The 20426-nt window shown below is 38.9% G+C and overlaps 1 protein-coding gene across 4 annotated transcripts in view; it reads right to left on the reverse strand.

The window, feature by feature from the left end:
- Nucleotides 1–1953: 1953 nt before the first annotated feature.
- The window catches only part of FUT9 (fucosyltransferase 9), a 114927-nt gene continuing 96454 nt past the window's right edge, over nt 1954–20426 (reverse strand). For 2 of the 4 annotated variants that reach the window (XM_080389057.1, XM_080389054.1), the window contains exon 2: nt 1954–3149. In XM_080389057.1, coding sequence (XP_080245183.1) covers nt 2062–3141 — 1080 coding nt within the window. In that variant the 5' untranslated portion in view covers nt 3142–3149 and the 3' untranslated portion in view covers nt 1954–2061. Of the gene's footprint in view, nt 18681–20426 lie in introns of all 4 variants that reach the window. The other 2 variants (XM_080389056.1, XM_080389055.1) reach the window with 2 other exon arrangements.

The raw sequence follows: 20426 nt of genomic DNA on the forward strand, positions 1-20426 counted from the left end.
ATGTCCAATAGCACCGACTGTAAACAATAGCCACTTGCCTTCAAAATGATAGCAATACTACTCACATTACATCCATGTAAGCACTTTGTTTTTAGAAGACTGGGTTTCGTTATATTGCATTAATTTGCAAGGTAAGCTTATCTTGTTTTGTACTGGGTTGCTGGTGAGTTTAGGGCGTTCATAGTATATTGCAAACTAGCTTTTAAAGACAGCAATAAATAGTATAAATACATATCTGGATCAGAATATATCTTTTGAAACCATAGGGAGAGCACAGTATTTCTATAACCTTTCCATGGAGTTTCCTGTTTAGAAATGTAACTACATTACTCTTACAGCCTTCGGTGTTTCTATTCCAGCCTGGGATAAAAAATAAATCTGACAAATCATCTTATCTTTTGCTAATTGTTTACCATTGTTTATCCCTTATTCCTTTAGCAACATTGTTATCTGCAAGTTTAATCTTAAGTCCTTGGTCAACAACTTCACTTGATCAGGGTCATATACATCATCTAAACAGAAGTTTTTACAGTTGTTGGTTTTTTTTTTTTTTCCAGTGGGAGGTATTTGTGACATTTTGACTTGAAAAAACAAGATGATTGGCTTTCACTTGATATCACAACATATCCATACATTTATGTCATTAAACCAACCTTGTACTTATGAATATATACAGCAATCTGGTATTTGAGTCTTAGCTGAAAGAAAAAAGTAATGAAATCAAATCACACATTAAAAGTAGACATTTTAAACAATCATGACTATCATCACACCTTTGTATTTGCTATCAGAGCAAATTTAATTCTTAAGAACTTATTTATATATTCAAATTGTGATAGCAACTGCTGCTTTTAAGAGTGCATTTATTTATACCTGTCATATAAAATATTTAAAAAAATATAATTAGCTTAATGAGTTGCATGGTTGAATATGTCAGCCTGATAACTTATTTACTGAATTTCAGCATAACTCTTTCTGAAAATTGTTTGGTCTTTTTTTTTTTTTTTCTACGTTCTTGAGTCGTGACAGGATGTTGTCCAGTTAAAATCAGAGTTCAACAGATCGTTACAGAATTAGTGAAAAATTCACAATTATTCAAGGAATTATATGAAAGAAATTGCTTAAATTTCTCAACAAGCTATTTCTAAAAATCCATTATTACCAGCTGAATTCAGTGCATGAGGCTGAAGTAATAAAATTCTAATGTTAAAATCAGTTTAGCTCTGTATCAGTATAACACCACTTACAGCTCTGGTTCAGGTAAATAATACTCAAGACACAATGAGACTTGCGCTCAAAAAATTGTATGAATCTGGGCTTTTGTCACTAAGGTTGTTCATCTACTGTAAAACTGACTTCTTTATTCTTCAGAGGGTAAGAACAGACATATTCCTAAAGGAACTTACTGAAGCTATTTGTTAGGAAACATTTTTTGAAACAAAGACTGTCTACTATTGTAATACCTTTTAAAAACTATATTTTGAGGTTCATCAGCCTTGAAAAGGGGTGTGATTGACCACGCTGGAATAATGGTAGGTATTGAACTTTACTGTGTTATTAAAATGTAAGATGAACCATAAAAATCTTTACTGTCTTTTGAAATATTACACACATTTCAGACTGGAACAGCAATTTATGTTCTTAAAGTTCTCTCTGGCATTTAAAAGTTGTGTCCTCATTTTCCAAATAGGTTAAACAGCAAATGTAATGTTAAAAATAAAAAAAGTGTTAAAAAGTACTACTTTAAGTGTGGGACATATTTCACATAAAATATGGAAAATCTTGTTTAAAAATTATAGTAAACAATCAAATATTCTTCAGTGCACATAATTAGTATGTACATTATAATTTAAAACTGAGTATTTATGTCTGATGATGATGGTCTTTTAAAATCTCTTATGAAATATAAATAGAATAGCCAAGAGAGGATAGCCGATAAACCATAACATAAAGTTCTCTTTTCCTTTTTTTTTTTTTTTCTCTTTTCCTTTCCTCTCCACTTGGACTGAAGTTTCCTCTGGCTTCTTCAAAAAAGTACACACACACACACACACAAACAAATTAATTCCAAAACCATTTTTCTAAATTTCCAATGGACTTATATTCCTGGTGTCTTTTCACATGATCACAAGCAAGACATGCGTGTGATTCCCAGAACCTGGGAAGATGCACTGAGAAATCCTTCTTCCAGTTGAAGTAACTAAGGTACATCTTGTTATTTTTGTCAAGCATCAGAAGATACTCTGCCAGGTCTCTGGGGGAGAGAAAATCTTCCACGTGTATGAAAGAATCTGCTGGAATGTAATTCTCATAGTTTTCTCTGGAAGGGCCCAGTACGACTGGTACTGATCCGGCCAGAAGAGCATTGTAAAGTTTCTCTGTAATGTAATCTTTGTGGATTGAATTTTCAAAGGAAAGGTAGAATTTGCAAGTAGAAATAGTTGGAATCAGGTTTTTATCATTGATGTAGTCTCCAAAGGCTTGTCCATAGGTATGTATTTCAATGTATTTGCTAAGTTCATTATAATACTTGACTCGAGCGTGCTCAGGGTTCCAGTTACTTACAACCCAACAGACCAAGTTTTCCTTACTTGGCACCTCAAATGTAAAGGAACTTGTACCGACCATCATGAAGCCATAAGGCACCTGAATATCTGAATCACGCCGATAAGTCAGGGTCAGGTTAAAGAGGTGTTCGATGCCACTCTTCTGTGGAGTATGAGTTGGAGATTCCAAGTTCATCCAAATCCACTTCTGGAATGGTGGCCTGGCTTGCTGAGGTAAATTAGTCAGATCCCAGCTAATGTCCCTGTGATGAATGAGAACAGCATGGGATCTGTTATATAGTGAGCGGTCAATAGTCAGATGGCACCCGTGGATATTGAACATTGTTTGGCAGGATGTTAGATCAAATGTCTGACCAAATGGCCAAACCCAGATCAAAATAGTAGTTTCATTAAGATTATCAGTTTTGGAAGAAAAGAAGCTCTTCATTTTCAAAACTGAACTGGCTGATTCTATAGGACCAGAGATCCAGCTATTTGTTGGTTTGATATAAATTAGTATAAATGCCATGAAACAGCCAAGGACAATGAAGATAATTAAAAATGGCCGGAAAATTCCTTTAGATGTCGATGTCATAATTTGTTCTGAGAAAAAAGAGAGGAAAAGAAATTGAGAAAATAACATCAAGTGTTAAATTACACATATATGTCCTGTTAAAGCAATCAGTCATCAGACATCAAAATGGATAGAATTTCAATATGACTGACCTGTAACCTTAGAAATTTCCTTTGAATGGAGAGGTATGGGTCTTTGCATGCTATTCATGACAAAGTGACAATATTTCTCCACATCACATTAAAAGCTAATTGACATAAATTAAAAGCAGGATTTTAATACATCTCATACTTGGTAAAAATCAGTATATATATGGAGAAATCTTTTTGATTAGAACCTAGGCCAAGAGTTTGAGACACACAAGACAGACAAAATTATCCTTTCATTCTGTCTTTGTGCCTGCGTAAGGGATAACATACTGCAGATTTAGTCCATTCATATTTGTGTGTATATACATTTGGAAGATATAGGATTAGAAGAATGAAAAAGGAAGGGACTAGAAATTTAATTCTGTAATCAGTAAGACTGTTAGAAAACTAGTTCATGCTTGATGGCTACATGAGGATGAACATTCATGCCTTCTCCAGAGGATTCCTAAAACAGCTAAGGAAGGAAAGCAGCAATACAGGTTCTCAGCTTCCTTGTTCCCATATGCAGCCTCACATAGTTCCCACATAAAGAAAAATGAGTAAAAAGATGTCCTTAAAATATTTGATCATATTGTTATGCCACATTCCTGTGTTAAAAATAAGGAAAAGTAGAGATATGCTGCATCTTTGGGAGGTACAATTTTTCCCATGGGGAAAAAGGGGTATGGAGTTCATACAGCCTCCTTTGGCCTTCCTCTGGTTGTGTCCTCCTGAGAGAAGTGATAAATCTCTTTCCGGAACTTCTATTCCATAGGTTTCTTGTGAAACCTAGCAAAGTTAGGGGTTGCTTACTGCTGACCTTTGCTCCTGAATGCTCTAGAACTCAGAGGTGTTCTACAAATAAAAACAGTTAACCATGTAAAGAGCACAAGGGAAAAAGGAGTGGAAGTTAGTTACCAAAAGGAAGTCTTCTGAATATACTGGCCTACTTTAGAAAGGTGATTCTACAGTGCATTTTAATGAATATAAATTGTCTGGCTTGCTTTCTCTGCATATTTTTCAATTATTTGAGTTTTTGTTATCTTTGCTAGCTAGCTCCACAAAGATTTTATAAAAATACCACCCCTAAATACACACTTAAAATATACACTATATATGAATAAATAAATGAAAAAATCATAATCACAGAAAGCAGAAAGAGAATTTCGGTCCTTTAAACCAGTTTCATAGCTCATCTCCTCTAACCTGTGAAGTAAGTAGTTAAATTAAGCATGAAGACATGGTAGAATGCGATTCAGAGGTCCGTTAATGCAACATAAATTTGCTGATTTGTGAGTGTAAAAACTGGTGTGAGTATAGCCCTACGGTTACAACAAATATGTTTTCACCTTTGTTGTTGAGGAAAGGAAAAAGGAGGGAATGTCATGCCTAGCTTTTCTCTAACGTTAGGAAAAAGTAATTTGCCACAATGTCTCTCCCATTTTGGGAAGGCAGATGGTCTTAAGTCTGGCTTTAGTTATTGTGGTGGGTTAACCTTAGCTGGCTGTCAGACACCCACCCAGCCCCTCTCTCAATCCTCCTGCTCAGCAGGACAGGAGGAGAAAATAAGATGAAAATCTCATGGGCTGAGGTAAGGACAAGTTCACTCACCAGTTACTGCCACAGGCAAAACAGACTTGCCTTGAAGGAAATTAATGTACTTTATTGCAGATTGAAATAGATTTGGATAGTGAGAAACAAAGACAAAAGTTAAAATCATACCTTCTCCCCAACTTCTTCCCAGGCCCAGCTTCCTCCTTCACTCCCAACTTCTCTGCCTCTTCCCTGCCCTGAGCCATGCAGAGGGATGGGGAATGGGGGTGTGCAGTCAGTCCGCAATGTTTTCCCTTTCTCCCTACACCTTTCCCCAGCTCCAACATGGATCCTTCCCATGGGATACAGTCCCTTCAGGAAAAAACCCTCTGCCCCTGAGTGGCCTTCCATGGGCTGCAGTTCCCTCAGGGCATATCCCCCTGCTGGGGCATGTGTCCAGGCTGCAGGGTGGGCATCCTCCCACTGCATCCTCCCTGGGCTGCAGGGGAATCTCTGCTCTAGTGCCTGGAGTGCTTCCTCCCATCCTCCTTCCCTTACTTTATTGGTCACAGGGTTGTTCCTCCCATTTCTTTTCCCCTCATTCCTCTACTACCTGTCCCTTTCTTACACGCGCTTTCCCCAAGGCACCGCCAGCCTGGCTGTGGGCCGGCCATGCCCTGAGCTGGGCCCACTGGGCTCCAGCCTCTCCTCGCAGAGGCCGCCCCACAGCCCCGGCTGCTGGCACCCAGTACAGTCATATAAAACACAGTGGCATGTTGATTCTGCCTCTTTTGTCTCAGCAGCTTTCTTAAGGACATACTTTAGCAGGTTCTCTGTGCTTTCAGCAAAATGATCCTGAACGGAGGTAAGGGGAGGAACTGTTGCGTCCATGGCTTTTCCACTTATCCTCATGAGTTTAAATCCCTCTGAAATAAAGATGAGGTTTTACAGCAGCATCACATTGGCTTTTTTTAGCCTATGTTGATTTTTGCTGGAAAGTATGTCTGGAGGGGAGGTTATGACTCGTGAGAGCGGAAGGCTGCTTCCCTGCCTCGCTGCAGTGAGTCAGCATGGGGTCTCTGAGGAAGAAGGGATTTAGGCTGAGCGGCAATAGGAGATGAAGGTTAAGGGAAAAACAAGAGGCTGAGCTGATCTTCATGTAAGTTTGCTCTTCATTTCTGTGCTATTGAAACCAACACACATAATAGGTATAGCTTTTGATTGAACAAATAGTGTGAGCTGAGTTTGAACAATAGGTTGGGAAAGGTGTCTATTCACCGAGACTGACCATTTGCTAGGGATTGAAATGGATGAGAAATCAGAAAAGGACCTTAACATTGTTCCTTGTGACTTACTCTCCCTCCGGTTAAAAGCCCTTTGACACAAACTTCTCTGATAGGGATTATTTTACACTAAGCTTTTCTATTAACTAATAAAAACCCTGCATCATCACGTGGCAATTCTTGCTGTATTGGAAATGACCAGATACATGTATTCTGTTCTCTGATTGAAATTCTAATGTGTCCACGGTATTGCATTTGTGTAGAAAGCTTTCGAATTGTAGTGCCAATGTGAGGATAAACACTTGCTGTTTGTGCTACCCAGAGTACCAATATTAACATCTCACAAGACTAAATTAGGTGAGTTTACCTATTTTATCCCTTCCAGGTCTATTTCCTTGCATTGCTTTGCTGTCCTGTGAACTCATGTGCCCCATCCTGGTCTGGGTTCGTGGTTCTTAGATTTTGTCTTTCAGCAAAACACTAGCCTACAGTCGGGATAGTCCTATTTAGTTTTTCATCCTTTGGATTCAGAGAGCTAACTGTTCATTATGCAGACTCACACATCCATTAGATGTATAGGCATCACTGGCATGCTTCACTTTGAAGCTACTGCTAATGGGATGGTGGAAAAGGGTTGTAAAAGCAAGACCTATTAAAACCTGGTATGAGAGGCTTGCAAGGAAGCAGAACACCTGAACAGACTCCTAAAAATACCACTTACCTATACACCAAAAGTCTGGATAGGATTTTGTCATGGAATTCTATCTTTCTATTCCATTTTGTGCTAACTCCAGTAATAATTCTTAAAATGTGCACTGGGAATAGCCATAATTTTTCAGGATGAAGTGCTAATCTCAGATGCAATAACTTCTGTGCTTCATAAAGCAGATTAGGTAACCTATGGAATGGACCAGCAAACTCTGCCTTCATGGCTTTTGGGACTGTCCTGTACACAGGCAGGCAGCAGTACAGTGAAGGTGTGTGGCAAGCACTTGTTGACAAATACTATTTTCTTGAGAAGGACCTTGTCTGTACTGCCAGGAAGTATATGTTGTGGTTTTTTGTTTGTCCACTAGAATTCATGGAGTATTTTTTTCACAGTATTCTCCAAAATGTGGAGTCTTTTCCATATTATTCATTTCCTTCTTCTCTTCTGTGCCCAAGATAACCATTGATCTCCTGCTGCAATACTCACTATAAAGGTGACGCTAACGAGATGTTTGTTACAAGACATCCAGCCAAATAACCTTAGTTCACCCTTTCTCCTTCATGGCTTTCCTTTTACCACAGAATCACAAATTTCCTTTTTGCAAATCCCATCCCCCATCAATCTCTGTCATGCCAGATTCTGAAAAGAAAACTTTGTCAAAGAAATGTGTTTACTGAGCCTTTTGCCAACTGAAAGAATTAGGTGCTTTTGATAGTTTTATTATAAAGTACATTTCAAAGTGTTGTGGCATAGCAAGTATTTTCTTTTTTTCCAAGTTGAAAATATAGTATTTCATCAGTACAGGACTATTTTTGTCTGTTCAAAACTTAGCAAGGCTCCTTTTTAAGTGGAAAACTTGGCATCTATTAGCAAGCAACTCTTTTAGTAGCAGTGCAAACAAGGAGATAGTAACAGAGTACCAGCAACGTTAACCCCAAGTACACCAGGCAAGGCTTGCAACAATATATCTGTTTTGTGAATGCATCAGGTCCACTAAGACACAAAATGGAATTTTATGGAAACAGTTTCATCACGGCTTCTTTACAACTGTGACTAGTCAGTCATTCCAGAAGGCAGAGAGATGTTTTTTTTTTTTTGGTTATGCAACATGCAGGAGGGAGAATGTGTAACATTTTTGGTCAATAATATCAGTGCCGGTTTCCCTGGTGTATTTTTACATCAGTTTCTCTGGTATACCCTGAAGGTTTTGCCAGTAGCCCAATATATATTACTGCTTGCAGAGGTATAACTTTCATTACTAGTCTAATCCTGCAACTTTCCAAAGGAAAAGGACAAAGGAAAATTAAGCTGAAGCAAAGGTTTTTGAAATCATGAACATATAAAAAAAATTACTTGTGACTTTTATCATTTACAATTCTTAAGTGTTCAGGGCTAACTCTTATCTTCATTGTCACTTTGTCTTGGGATGACTCAAGACAAAATAATTAACAGTCTCAAGATAGTCACTGAGGACCACTCCTGGGATCAGACCGGGCTTTTCTGGCACAGAGGACTTACCGAGATTGAGGGGCAGAAGGACGGGGAGGCAAACAGAGGTCTCAGAGGTAGACCCATTTAGAAGCAGAGGGCTAGCTAGGTAGATATTCCAGGGTTATTAAAAGGACTTGAAAGGAAAAGTCAAATGCAGTAGGAACTGACAGGAATTCCAAGCAAACAATTGTTGCTGTTAGAAAGAAGGCTCATTTGTAATTGCTCTCCCTGTCTTCTGGTATGTTCCACCAGCCTCCACCACAGCATATCTGCATTTATGTTAAGAACTGTGTTTTCTTAGACCACGCTTCCAATAAGCTGAAGCTTTTCTCACCTGCAGCATGAAAAGAAAACTGATTGCTTCAGGATAGCCTGAGTGTGACTTCCTATCTCCCAGTCACTGCTGTGTGGACCTGCCCCAGACTGCTTTTGCTTTAGCTCTCTGAGACTGAAGAATGCTTCTTTTAATTGGAATTAACTCTGGCCACTCCCAGTTATGCCTACTCTGTCTCAACTGGAATGGTGGATTTCCCCCCTCCCCCCTCCACTATCCAAACATGGACTTGCTTCCATGCCTTTCCACGCCTGTAACACGGATTTCTGAAAGCAGCCCAGTATGAAAGGCTCAACAAAGCTGCATACAGTTAAAGGCTGAAAGCTGAATGAGCTGCTAATCTCAGACTGCGCATTTTTATTCTATTGTTTGCAACATTCTTTTTCTTCCCCTCTCCATCTTCATTGCTTTTGGGTTATTTGTTCAGTTTCTCAGATTCCAGTTTTGTGTATTTGCACTTTGGGAACAGTATAGAATAATTTTATTCAACGGTGCTAATTTTTATTTCGAACAATTTTAGAAAAATTGCCCAAGAGAAACCTGAGCACAGGTAGCCATTAAGAGATTGCTTAGGGATGGTGCTGAACCCACCTCTGGATAGGCTTGTTAAGAGCAGGTTAGACAAGCACCACTAAGAAGAAGAGATTTTGCCCCCAGGTCTGGGAGCTGGGCTAGATGACTTCATTTGATTCCTTCCAGGCTTGTGCTCAGTGATAATATTAAACACAGATTCTTGTAAAATGCACCTAATAAAACCACAAGCTAGCAGTCTAAGACTGTGAAGAATTGCTGAATAAATGAGTAAAAAATCTGCCGTCTTGAAACTTGTCTTGCAGACTATGAAATAACGATACTGTGCACAATGAAAATGTGAAGGAAACAGAAAAAGTGGATGGACAACAACAACAATGTCCCTGTTTTGGAAGGCTAAACATAAAGGTCCCTGTCAGTTGCTAGTTGAGGTACTGCTGCTTTTTTGAGAATCTCTGAATTTTGTCCCCTCAGGCCCTGTTGAGGAAAACCCTATTCTCCACTCCCTTCTCCCAATTGCTGTGCATCACACAGCATGCTGCTATGGCTCAGCAGCCCCACAGCCTTCCCCTGTGATTGTCATCTATCCTGTCTTTCTCCCCACGGCAGTCACACACTGTCACTCTCCAGCTGCTCAAGGCTGTTAGGCAACAGCTCAGTGGTTCCTTTCTGCAATCCAGCAGTGCAGCAAAAAGCATCACCCGGGAAGACAGAGTCTCTCAGAATAACAGAGGGAGATGGCTTCAATGGCTTCAGCACTGCTGTCCATACTGGAGTGACCCTATCTCTACCCCCACTGCCACATACGAAAAAAAACCCAAACAACCCAAAACATATATATATATATATATATATATATCTCCTATCAGCATGGAACTTTTCTAGACAATCTAGTGTTAATGTCAGGACACCCCACTTCACACTGCAGCTGTGTTGATTTCTAATTATGAGCTTTTAGGTTTGTCTCAGAGGGAACATGAGTACTCTCCATTCCCTCCCTGGCACACATGGGGAATATGTGCATGCAAAGCTATCAGAAACCTCAGCCGCATTGCCAGCCTTGGCAACACACAGAGACAGGACCTTTTTTACCTTAACGTCCACGCTGGCTTGTCCACATCACAGCTAGGTTATGACCAATAGTGATGGCTTTCCATACTGTGCTAGCTACAGGAAAAGGAGTTCTTCACCACTGTAGCTTAGTTGCAAACTTTATCTGCCTTGCCAGGAGAGTGCTTTTTATCTTCCTGAAGATAAAGTTCATCCTAGCTATGCAGCACAAGCCAGTCCACACTTCTTTCAAAAGCCCTGAAAAGGCTCTGCACCAAATGAAGTTGATCAAAGAAAAGCTGTCCAGAAACAAGTAGTCTCTTTCTGCCTTTTTCCATGTGGTTTGGGGACAGCAAACTTCTGTTCTCTCTGATTCTGCCAGAACTGCAGAAAGAGCTCTTCAGTAGCTTTGTGGCTGGCTTATAAAACTGCATCTGACCAGCTGCAAGATAAATAACATTACCTGCACAAGCTATGTATTTGTGATGGCCACCAGCCCACCAGAAAACCCTAGTGAACTCACAGTAGCTGTGAAAATGGTGTGAGCTAAGCCAAACAGAGGTGGAGCATGAAGTGGCAGAAGAATCAGAGTCTTTTCTGTGCATGTGTGTTAAACTCCACATCCCAGAATCACAGTTGCTTCTGGCTGATTTCTTATTATATAGTTCCCTGTACAATGGAAAAACACCTATGCATGCAAAGCAGACAAATCAGAATCAGGCTGCCTGCTTATAATAGTGAACACTTACTGTAGGGGACATTACTTTTGTGGCAAAGCAAGACTTTTGGAGCCCTAAGCACCAGCTGTGTGTGTAGATATGATTAGAGGCTGTGTGCAGTAGTTACATTGCTGAATCTTGCTGCATAGGCAAGCTCAGAAATTTTAATTGGGACTTAATGCTGCTTTTTTTGCAGATACAACTACATAGATCTGGAGGATTCTGCAAGTGGCAGCATAACTCCCGGCATAGATCTGGCCTCTGAAAAATACCATAAAGTCCTTATAATCTAATCTGTACTTAACATTACTTTTCTCTGTCTGTCTAGCACCTTTTTCTTAAGAAACTCAATATACCTCTGGGTTTGGGATCTGTGCTGTTGTAACTGGTTTATTTTTAGGATGTAGGTCAATGTTCTTGCTTGAATTTGCAAAGTCTTAAGTGCTATGGATACTACAGTATGGCTGAAAGGGAGAATGGCATTTACTAACATAGTCAGAAGGAAAATGGAGAAGAGAGGTGATGATTTATAGGCTTATTATTTTGAAATATATCCATATTCTTTGCAAATCAGAATACTTTTTTTCTTCCCCTCACAGGGTGAAAGGATGGATATTTGTTTTAGAAATCCAGCCAACTGAACTGGATGTCTTGACTATTCTGAAGAAAGAAGTAAGGAAGTGTTGGTCAACGGGACTCATGATGGCCAAGAGTCCTTATCCAGGTTCTGCTAGTTGTTGTATAAATGACTTGAGCAGAGCTCCTCACTGCTCTAACTTTCATAAAAAAGCATCAGTGACTCAAAGCTTCAGGTTAGAGTCTGTGTATAGAGAATACAAATCCTTCATATAAGGTACTGAGTGCCAAAAATGGTGGCTGCTTATATTCTGTCTGGGAAAAGTGCAATTTAAGTGATGTAATGTAGAACACTTGTAAGTGTAAGGACTTCAGCAGTAAATTCATGGACAATTGGAAAAATAGAAGAATAGCACGACTAATTTTCCCATTGTGCACCAACAGCTATGTTTTCAAGATGACTTGTGTTGGTAGTACTAAACATTTTAAAGAAAGAGGCTGGTAGGTATAAGATAGAAGGTGATTATAAAACGAGACACTTAAATGAAGTGCTTTGTCTTGTTGGAACAAAAAACCTATTAAGTCACTATAAAGATTAGCCAAGTTTGGACACTGAAAACAAGAACAGAAGAATTCTAAGAGTCCAGTCCAAGAGACTTCTTACTCATGCACAGAAAGATCAAGATCCATAAAAAGTAAATCCATAATAATTCCTAATAATATTATAAGAAGTTTAAATGTATGCACACACACAAACAGAAACAAAAACATAATCCTCCAAAACCTAAAACATTAAATAGCAAGAATGAAAGCATATTTAAAACAGAATATATTTTTTAGATAGTATATATTGTAAAACCAGCAAAAGTAACAATCACATCCCTAAAACTCTCTAGCTGCACACTCCTCTGAGAAAACAAAATTACAGTTGAGAGAAACCAGTGTTTAATTTCTTGGAGTGTCTCTTTGTGTGCATAACAAAAGGAAGAGCAGAGAGCTGGAACTACTAGTATAACAAGCTGAGAAATACAAAGCTTAACAAAAAGTCACTGAAAAGACTTGTTCTGTAGAAAAGAAAAATAAGAAATCCTTCAGTCAAGAAATACATAAGAGGAATGGATTGAAGTAGAAATAATCTGAAAAAAATCCTCCAGTGGTTACGAACACCTACATGTTCTAAGGTGATGTTTTCTTGTTACTAATTACTTACTGTCCAGGTTAACGTATGCACCTATGCTTCTGAGAGCGACTCTCAAGGTTAGAATGCAGGAATGAAGAATGTTCTCCACAGGCTGTTGACAGTACCTTGTATAAAGAAGATCAGCAGCTAGTGCAAAGATTGTACTTCATTTTAAAAGACTCAAGCTATTAGTTATTTCTTAGCTTATTGTCTTCCATTTTACATTTGTTAAAAAGAGAAGGTAAATATTTGCAGTGTAAGTTAAAGCAGTTCATTCTGATGTTCAATTACTAGATTTTTTTGCCATACATTATTCTACTTATAATAGAGCAAAAGTTCCATAATGAATTAATAACATTTTTACCACTCCAGTAACAATTTACTATATCTTGGAAATAAAATTTGCCAAGCAACTTTATTCCCATCTTAAGGCTTGCAGCCCATAGTCCTTCTCTGGTACAACCCTAGTGTATATCCTAAACCCAGGTATTTAAAAAGGGAAAAGAAATGGCTTTAATTTGTTCCTACTACATGAGGAAGACTATATAGCCATCTTTCTCAGGAAGTAACTGTCTAAGGAAGGTCAGCAGAGATAACTAGGACAAAATACAAGGAGAAAGAGAGAGAGAGCAAGAGAAATAAATTGGAAAAGGGTAAAAAAAAAAAGAGCTATATTTAAGGTCAACAGCACTCTTTAAATCTGTATTCTTCTGCTCTATGGAAATCAGTGTAAAGAAAAATAATGTCAGGCAGCTACTTTTGCAGTCTGAATCTGTGCAGTTAACACAGCTTAGCAAGTGTGGGTAGGACTAATTTGATGACAAGAATGATGAGGGACCTAAACCCCTGGTTAATTAGCCTAACCCAAGTCCTAAGGAGACCCAAACCAGGAACAGGCGCTACTAGTAGGGACCAGGGGAAATGCTGGTATCTGGCTCCAAAACTGCAACCCTGAAAACCTCTTTTCATTTGTTTCTTAATGCTGGTCATGTTTAAACTCTCCCTGGCCCTCTGCCTTTCAGGCTCCTGTGTGCTTAGCAGCCTGGCGCCAGCACATCCCCAGAAGGGGCTCATTCTTCACAGGGAAGGGCCATTCAGAATAGATAAACTATCTATTACCCCAGCTCTCAGCCTTAAGGATGTAGATGTACCTACAAAAGCAGACTCCATCATATACGCAATGGTAGGAATGCTTTTTGTTTGTCTAATTTTAATAGAAACAGGCATAGGTTGAAGCCCCTTTATGCAGCAATTGAAGGCATGACCTATTACATATGAATCCTACTTCAGCCTGAAGGGATTCAGACCCAGGTATTTCAATTCCCTTTAAGATTTCCTAGCTCCTAGGTCACAATGACTGTTGAATTTAAAACGTCTGAAGAGCTTCAGAATTAGAGACAATAATCCTTCCCTCCTCATTGGTGCCCTAGCCAGTAATCAAGAACTACTATTTTCCCTTGACCTCTTTCTGTCTCTTGCCTATTGACTCTGTAATTACTTATGCCCGGGGGCACATCTGCAGCAGTAGAAGTGGAGTCAGCTTCCTTCCCTGTGCAGTTTACAGCCCTATAAAGAGAAGGTGGCAGAGGTGGTTTGAAGCTCCTTTGCTAGAAAGATTACGAAAACCTGTCTGTAATTTGAGTTAATCCTCCTCTGGCTGTGTTTCAAAAGGTGCAATCCCCTAATTTATTTTTAAAAGAAAAGGGCTAGCTCCCTGATCTCAAGGCAGGGTTCCCAGCTCTGAAGTCCAGGAGGGACTCTGTGAGGGATGGAGGAAGACAATCCCAGTCCTGCACTGGGCAGCCTCTTCCACTGCTTGTGCTGTGAGTCTCCATCCTTAGGTGCCGGACTAATTTCCTGCATGAGGCAGGTGGTCTGGGCACCCTAAGGAGGCTTTTGAGCCAACAGCCAGACATGCTTATGCTTGGCACACACGCTGGCTTTTGAATGTGGCCTGTGCTCTGCATGATCCGGTGTGGTCAGATGTCACACAAAACCAAGACTGAACTACCACAAAGTCTCCCTCCCAGCCAAATTAAATGGAATTTCTGCTAGAATATATATAATTCATAAGTTCTCATGAAGGGAATGAAATCAAAAGCAATAGTAATAACGATGACAAGAAATCTTGATCTTGGTGACCAGCATCTTGGTCTGATGAAGGACAGCACCATTTTGCCAGGGCAATTAGAGCCTGCTGGTGCCCTGACAAATCTCATATATGGGGCAGAGAACAAAGCAGCAGGAGGACTTCTTGGTTCTCCTGTCCATTTTACCTGAGTTTAGTTGAGTGGAATTCAATCTGTGTTAATTTAAGCCTTAATCACTTTCTATCTCATAGACACCTATAGCACGAGACTAATGACATTTTCCCTTCCTTTACCAAAATACTTTAAAATCTGCAAATTAAAAGTACCCTACAATGAAAAGAAAATGCTGCTCTAGTAATACCAATGTTTCCACTTCTGAACTGCCTTTCCTTAAAGAATCTTTTGGACTTTTACAAGCATTAATGAAGCTTTAATCGATCACTGCACAGTCAGAAGATTATTCCTGAAACTGCTTTATGCAGAGCAAAGGAGGGGTGGAAATCAAGTCCCAGAAAGAGAAAGTGATTTTCACAGTATCACAAAGATTTTAACAGATATTTGTCAATGATGACTTCAACTTACATAAAAAGAGTTGAGTCTTTGGGAAGAATATTTTCATTCAAACAAATATCACCCGTAAGTAGTCATATTACATTTATATTCAGATCAGATAGATTTCGCATGTGTTTTTCTTTCAAATCTCTGACAATACATCGTAATCTTGATTGTAGTAAGTCAGTAAAGGGGAACGGAAGATTTAATGAGATTGCAGTCAATGACCTCCTGATCTGTACAATAAGAAAAAACACAACCCTTTTTCAGAACTGTATTTGAAACTGTTAGCAAAACTGGATTTGCTGAAATCCAGGAAGTATCAGACGTGAAATCTTGCTCACAGAAACACTGTAAAACCTACTAATTTCAGTATGGTTAGGGTTTTGTTCTTTCAGTTGATTGCAGCAACATTTAAGAAGTGAGATAGAGCTCAAAAGATATTCCTTTGTCATTAATTGGAAATTAAAAACCTAAGGCAACTCAGGAGACAGAAAGACCAGTGTAAGTCAGATCTCAGGGAATCTAAATGCTGAAAGAAGTTGTAAATAATAAACACTCTCCCCATATATACACATATATACAGGCACACACCATCTGTAACCTTAGGAAAGATTTAATCACCTATTAAAAGTGTGTCTCAGTTTTCACATCTGCAACATTTTATAAATATAAATATATACTCTTTTATATATATGCATATATATAGATACACACATATAACTTTTGTGATATTCAAAGCACACTTAATTCCTCAGTTTCCCTGAAATGCGTCTTATCAATTCTGCTCTGTATTTCTTTGTATCCATACCCTTATATACATCTGTGTGTATGTAGCATACACACGTGCACATATATGCTTATGAATATACAGGGAACTACTGCCCAGCCTGCTGGACGTGGGCAGAGGCAGCGGTCCTAATGAGGTGTGCTGCAGCTTTGCAATGCAACAGGCGGCAGGGGCAGAAGGCAATGCAAAGACTACTACTGCCATGCTGGCAAACAGGAGGGAGAGAAACAGCACATTGAATTCACTGAGGCACTGAGCTGTGGAGGGGTGAGTGGGAAGAGGATGCAGAAAGTGGAGATGGGGATTATTGTTATATGAGAAACCAAATCTTTTCCTTTCTCATATACCTTAACCCTTTTATTAGAGAGGATGTGAAAGAAGGCATTGCTCTCAAGCAGTTCCTTCAGCAAGAAGAATAACAGCAGGCTGAATCCTGCAGTCCTGAAGATTATTTGCAGCATGAGGTGCATGAGACCTCTGTGTAAATGTCTGGAGATGGGAAAACTGCCTTTAGACTTTTGGAAACACTCTGGCAAGGAGGAGAAGGCAGTCATTCCGACTAGGATGCTGATAAGATCTCTCATGAAGGAATGGTATGGATTTACTTGAGTATCTGTCCTAATAAGCATGTTTATTGACATAGTTGGTATGAATAGAAAGCTTTCAAGATAAAGGATTCTTAAAATCCAATTTATTTTTCATTTGTATTCTGCCCCTTTTTGCATTTTCAGTGTCAGCAATGATTATCAATTTCATTTTTATTACCAGTAAGTTTCTTTCAAGTTTTCTGTGCTTTTAGGTTTTGAAGTCATGAATATGACAAATATGATAATTGTTTTCAACCAGCGATTTCTAGTGGATTAATTTTAACTGCCAGTACAGAGGTCTAAGATTTATGTGTGTGTGTTTGTTTTTTTTTTTTTTTAAATAATATATTCTAAGGTTACTTTAGAATAAACTCTTTCAAAGATTTTCTCCACATATCTTCTGTTTATTTTCTAAGTTATTCTGTTCAGGTTCCTATGTCATGCCCAACACCTTAGCATCTGGTTTTGTTATTTATTGTTCTGAAATTATGCTCTATGATGCCAAATGGGAAGATAGAAATATAAGTAGAATATGTGGGAATTTATTCTGTTTAGACAATTCTATACTCACGGAGATGGTTGTTGTTGCTCCGTTCTGCCTGTGAGAATGAGAGGAGGATGACCTGAGTGCACACATCCAATTTGCTTCCTTAGCACTGCTGAGACTAACCGCCTGGCTGGGAAAATGTATCTTCAGCAAAACTCAGCTTCTGTGTAGGATCACTCTCTTACTGACCGGCTCCTGTTGCAGGACCTTGAGCAATAGAGATGGTTTCTTTTGCAGAGCTTTATTCATCATGCAGACTGATTTACCACTAGAGAAAGTTTGGCCAAGACAGAACAAGGAAGGCATTGTATGAATATATAGGAAGGCGAGAGGCGATTTTGTAACTCAGTCTTTGGTGTTCATTATGGGATAATCAGCAGGTGGCAGCTAATGTGTGCTTATGTAATAGATAAATATACCATATGTAATATACCTATTAACTGAATGCATTTTGCTTCCTTTAAACAAATAGAACAAAAAATGTTTCTTTCAAAATGTTAGAAGCTAGAAATATTCATTAGAAACCTGAGGTTGAAATGCTAGCTGTAAATAATTTCTACCTTATGTCAATCTTTTTGAGCACATATTTGAGGTGAGTTCATGTTTTTATTTCTTGGATGGTGAAGGACTGTCAAAGAGCCTGAAGATGTAGTTGCTGGTGGCAGCTGGCAGTGAAAAGGAAACCGTACACAGCATGTTTCAAAGTGGATGGCCCTTTATAAAGCATGAGAACCATTTCAGGCTGCTGTAGGAGCTCTGGCTGTTTTGGAAACCCTGTTGCTGAATGCAGGTTGGGTTCATGCTGCAGGACCACAGGGTGGTCCAGCCCAGGAGCTAAATATCCTGAAGTTCTAGAGAAGTTTTGAAAGAAAGCTTCTGACTACTTCTTCTTGGGAAGAAAAACAGTATGTTCATACCTAAATCTCTTTAATAAACGAACCACAGGCCAGTGAAGGGGAGCAGTCAGGGAATCCATTTCAGAATTGCAATATGGCTTCAAAGCAGATCACTAACGCAGATAATGACTATAGCAACAAAGTCACAAGAATAATTAATCATGCTCGATTCTTTTTCTGCAGTCTCAGCAGTAAAATATGCCAAGACCTGGTACGTTCACCAAAGGAACAGAAACAACCCAACATATTAGCTGATGCCTAATGGTACATTAGCATAGTTAGCGTATCTGTGAGTTATTTGTGTGCTTGTCTCGTTGCTAGTGAGCTCCCAATGACACCTGTTATTAGTAATTGATAACAACAGATGAGGAGAAAAACTATGTTTGAAGATCAGAGGAAGAGTACTTTTAAAAAAATGAGTTACTTTGGATTTTGAGAGGTGTAACTACATGTGCAGAATACTTCTATATTCAAAATAATGTAACTGGAAAATGTAGTTTTTGAGGTACTCATGAAATATTTAGAGAATTCCTTACCATTGAAAGGAAGTCTTCCTGCTTTAAGCTGTTTGAATGCCAAGGAAGCATTTATTCAATGTCCATGGTGAAAGCATTTAAACAGAAAGAAAAATATTACTATAAGAGAACTTGTGTGCAATTGACAGATATTAGAATTTGACTGCACGTGCACATCTGTGTTATTTAAAATTATAACAAATGAAATGTGTGCATCCAGAAAAGCTGGTTTTGGATAGATGACCTTTACTTGCTGATGAAAGTAAAATGAAATAAATTATGTTTCAGCCTCTCTGAAACTGGTGCGTAATGCTGAACTGAAATATAAGTATTTCACTAGGAGACTTCTAATAGTTTCTCAAAGATTTTGACTTTTTTTCCCTCTAAATAGAGAATAAAATACGATAATCTCCCAGGAGACTTCTGGAAAGATACTTTACATTGTCATTTTGTGCAGGGAAGCAAGACAGAGTTTTGCAGAGCTGATGCGTTGATAGTATGATTGCTCTACCTAGATTTATTTTTCCATTGGGATTTTACATCACTGTTTTATTTAACTGCCACATATAAGGGAAATTACATAAAAGGGATAGTGCTCAGGCAAATGTGGCACATAATTTAGCTTTGGAATAGCTTGATTTACAAAACCCAAGAAGAACAACAGAAATGTTTCCAATTCGATTATTGTTTGAAATGCAGAGAGAAGTTTTCTTATTGCTTTTACAAATTACTACAGTGTATATAAGCTGTTCTGTGCTAGGGGAGGACAAATTCAAATTTACTGGACAGTAACTATAAACTATGGTGGAAGTGACTTTTATTTTCATTGGACAAGGTGAATGAAGTGCCCTTTGTTTCCTATTCTCTCTCATTGCATTGCTTCTCAAACTTTTTTAGATTCTGGCACATTGGGCATAAAAGTGTATTTGGATGTATGAAAGTTCAAGAGCTAGCGCCCTGATCTCAAGGTGGGGTTCCCAGCTCTGAAGTCCAGGAGGGACTCGGTGAGGGATGGAGGAAGACAATCCCAGTCCTGCACTGGGCAGCCTCTTCCACTGCTTGTGCTGTGAGTCTCCATCCTTAGGTGCCGGACTAATTTCCTGCATGAGGCAGGTGGTCTGGGCACCCTAAGGAGGCTTTTGAGCCAACAGCCAGACATGCTTATGCTTGGCACACACGCTGGCTTTTGAATGTGGCCTGTGCTCTGCATGATCCGGTGTGGTCAGATGTCACACAAAACCAAGACTGAACTACCACAAAGTCTCCCTCCCAGCCAAATTAAATGGAATTTCTGCTAGAATATATATAATTCATAAGTTCTCATGAAGGGAATGAAATCAAAAGCAATAGTAATAACGATGACAAGAAATCTTGATCTTGGTGACCAGCATCTTGGTCTGATGAAGGACAGCACCATTTTGCCAGGGCAATTAGAGCCTGCTGGTGCCCTGACAAATCTCATATATGGGGCAGAGAACAAAGCAGCAGGAGGACTTCTTGGTTCTCCTGTCCATTTTACCTGAGTTTAGTTGAGTGGAATTCAATCTGTGTTAATTTAAGCCTTAATCACTTTCTATCTCATAGACACCTATAGCACGAGACTAATGACATTTTCCCTTCCTTTACCAAAATACTTTAAAATCTGCAAATTAAAAGTACCCTACAATGAAAAGAAAATGCTGCTCTAGTAATACCAATGTTTCCACTTCTGAACTGCCTTTCCTTAAAGAATCTTTTGGACTTTTACAAGCATTAATGAAGCTTTAATCAATCACTGCACAGTTAGAAGATTATT

Source organism: Falco punctatus (genome assembly GCF_963210335.1).
Source record: "Falco punctatus genome assembly, chromosome: 5".
NCBI lineage: Eukaryota > Metazoa > Chordata > Aves > Falconiformes > Falconidae > Falco > Falco punctatus.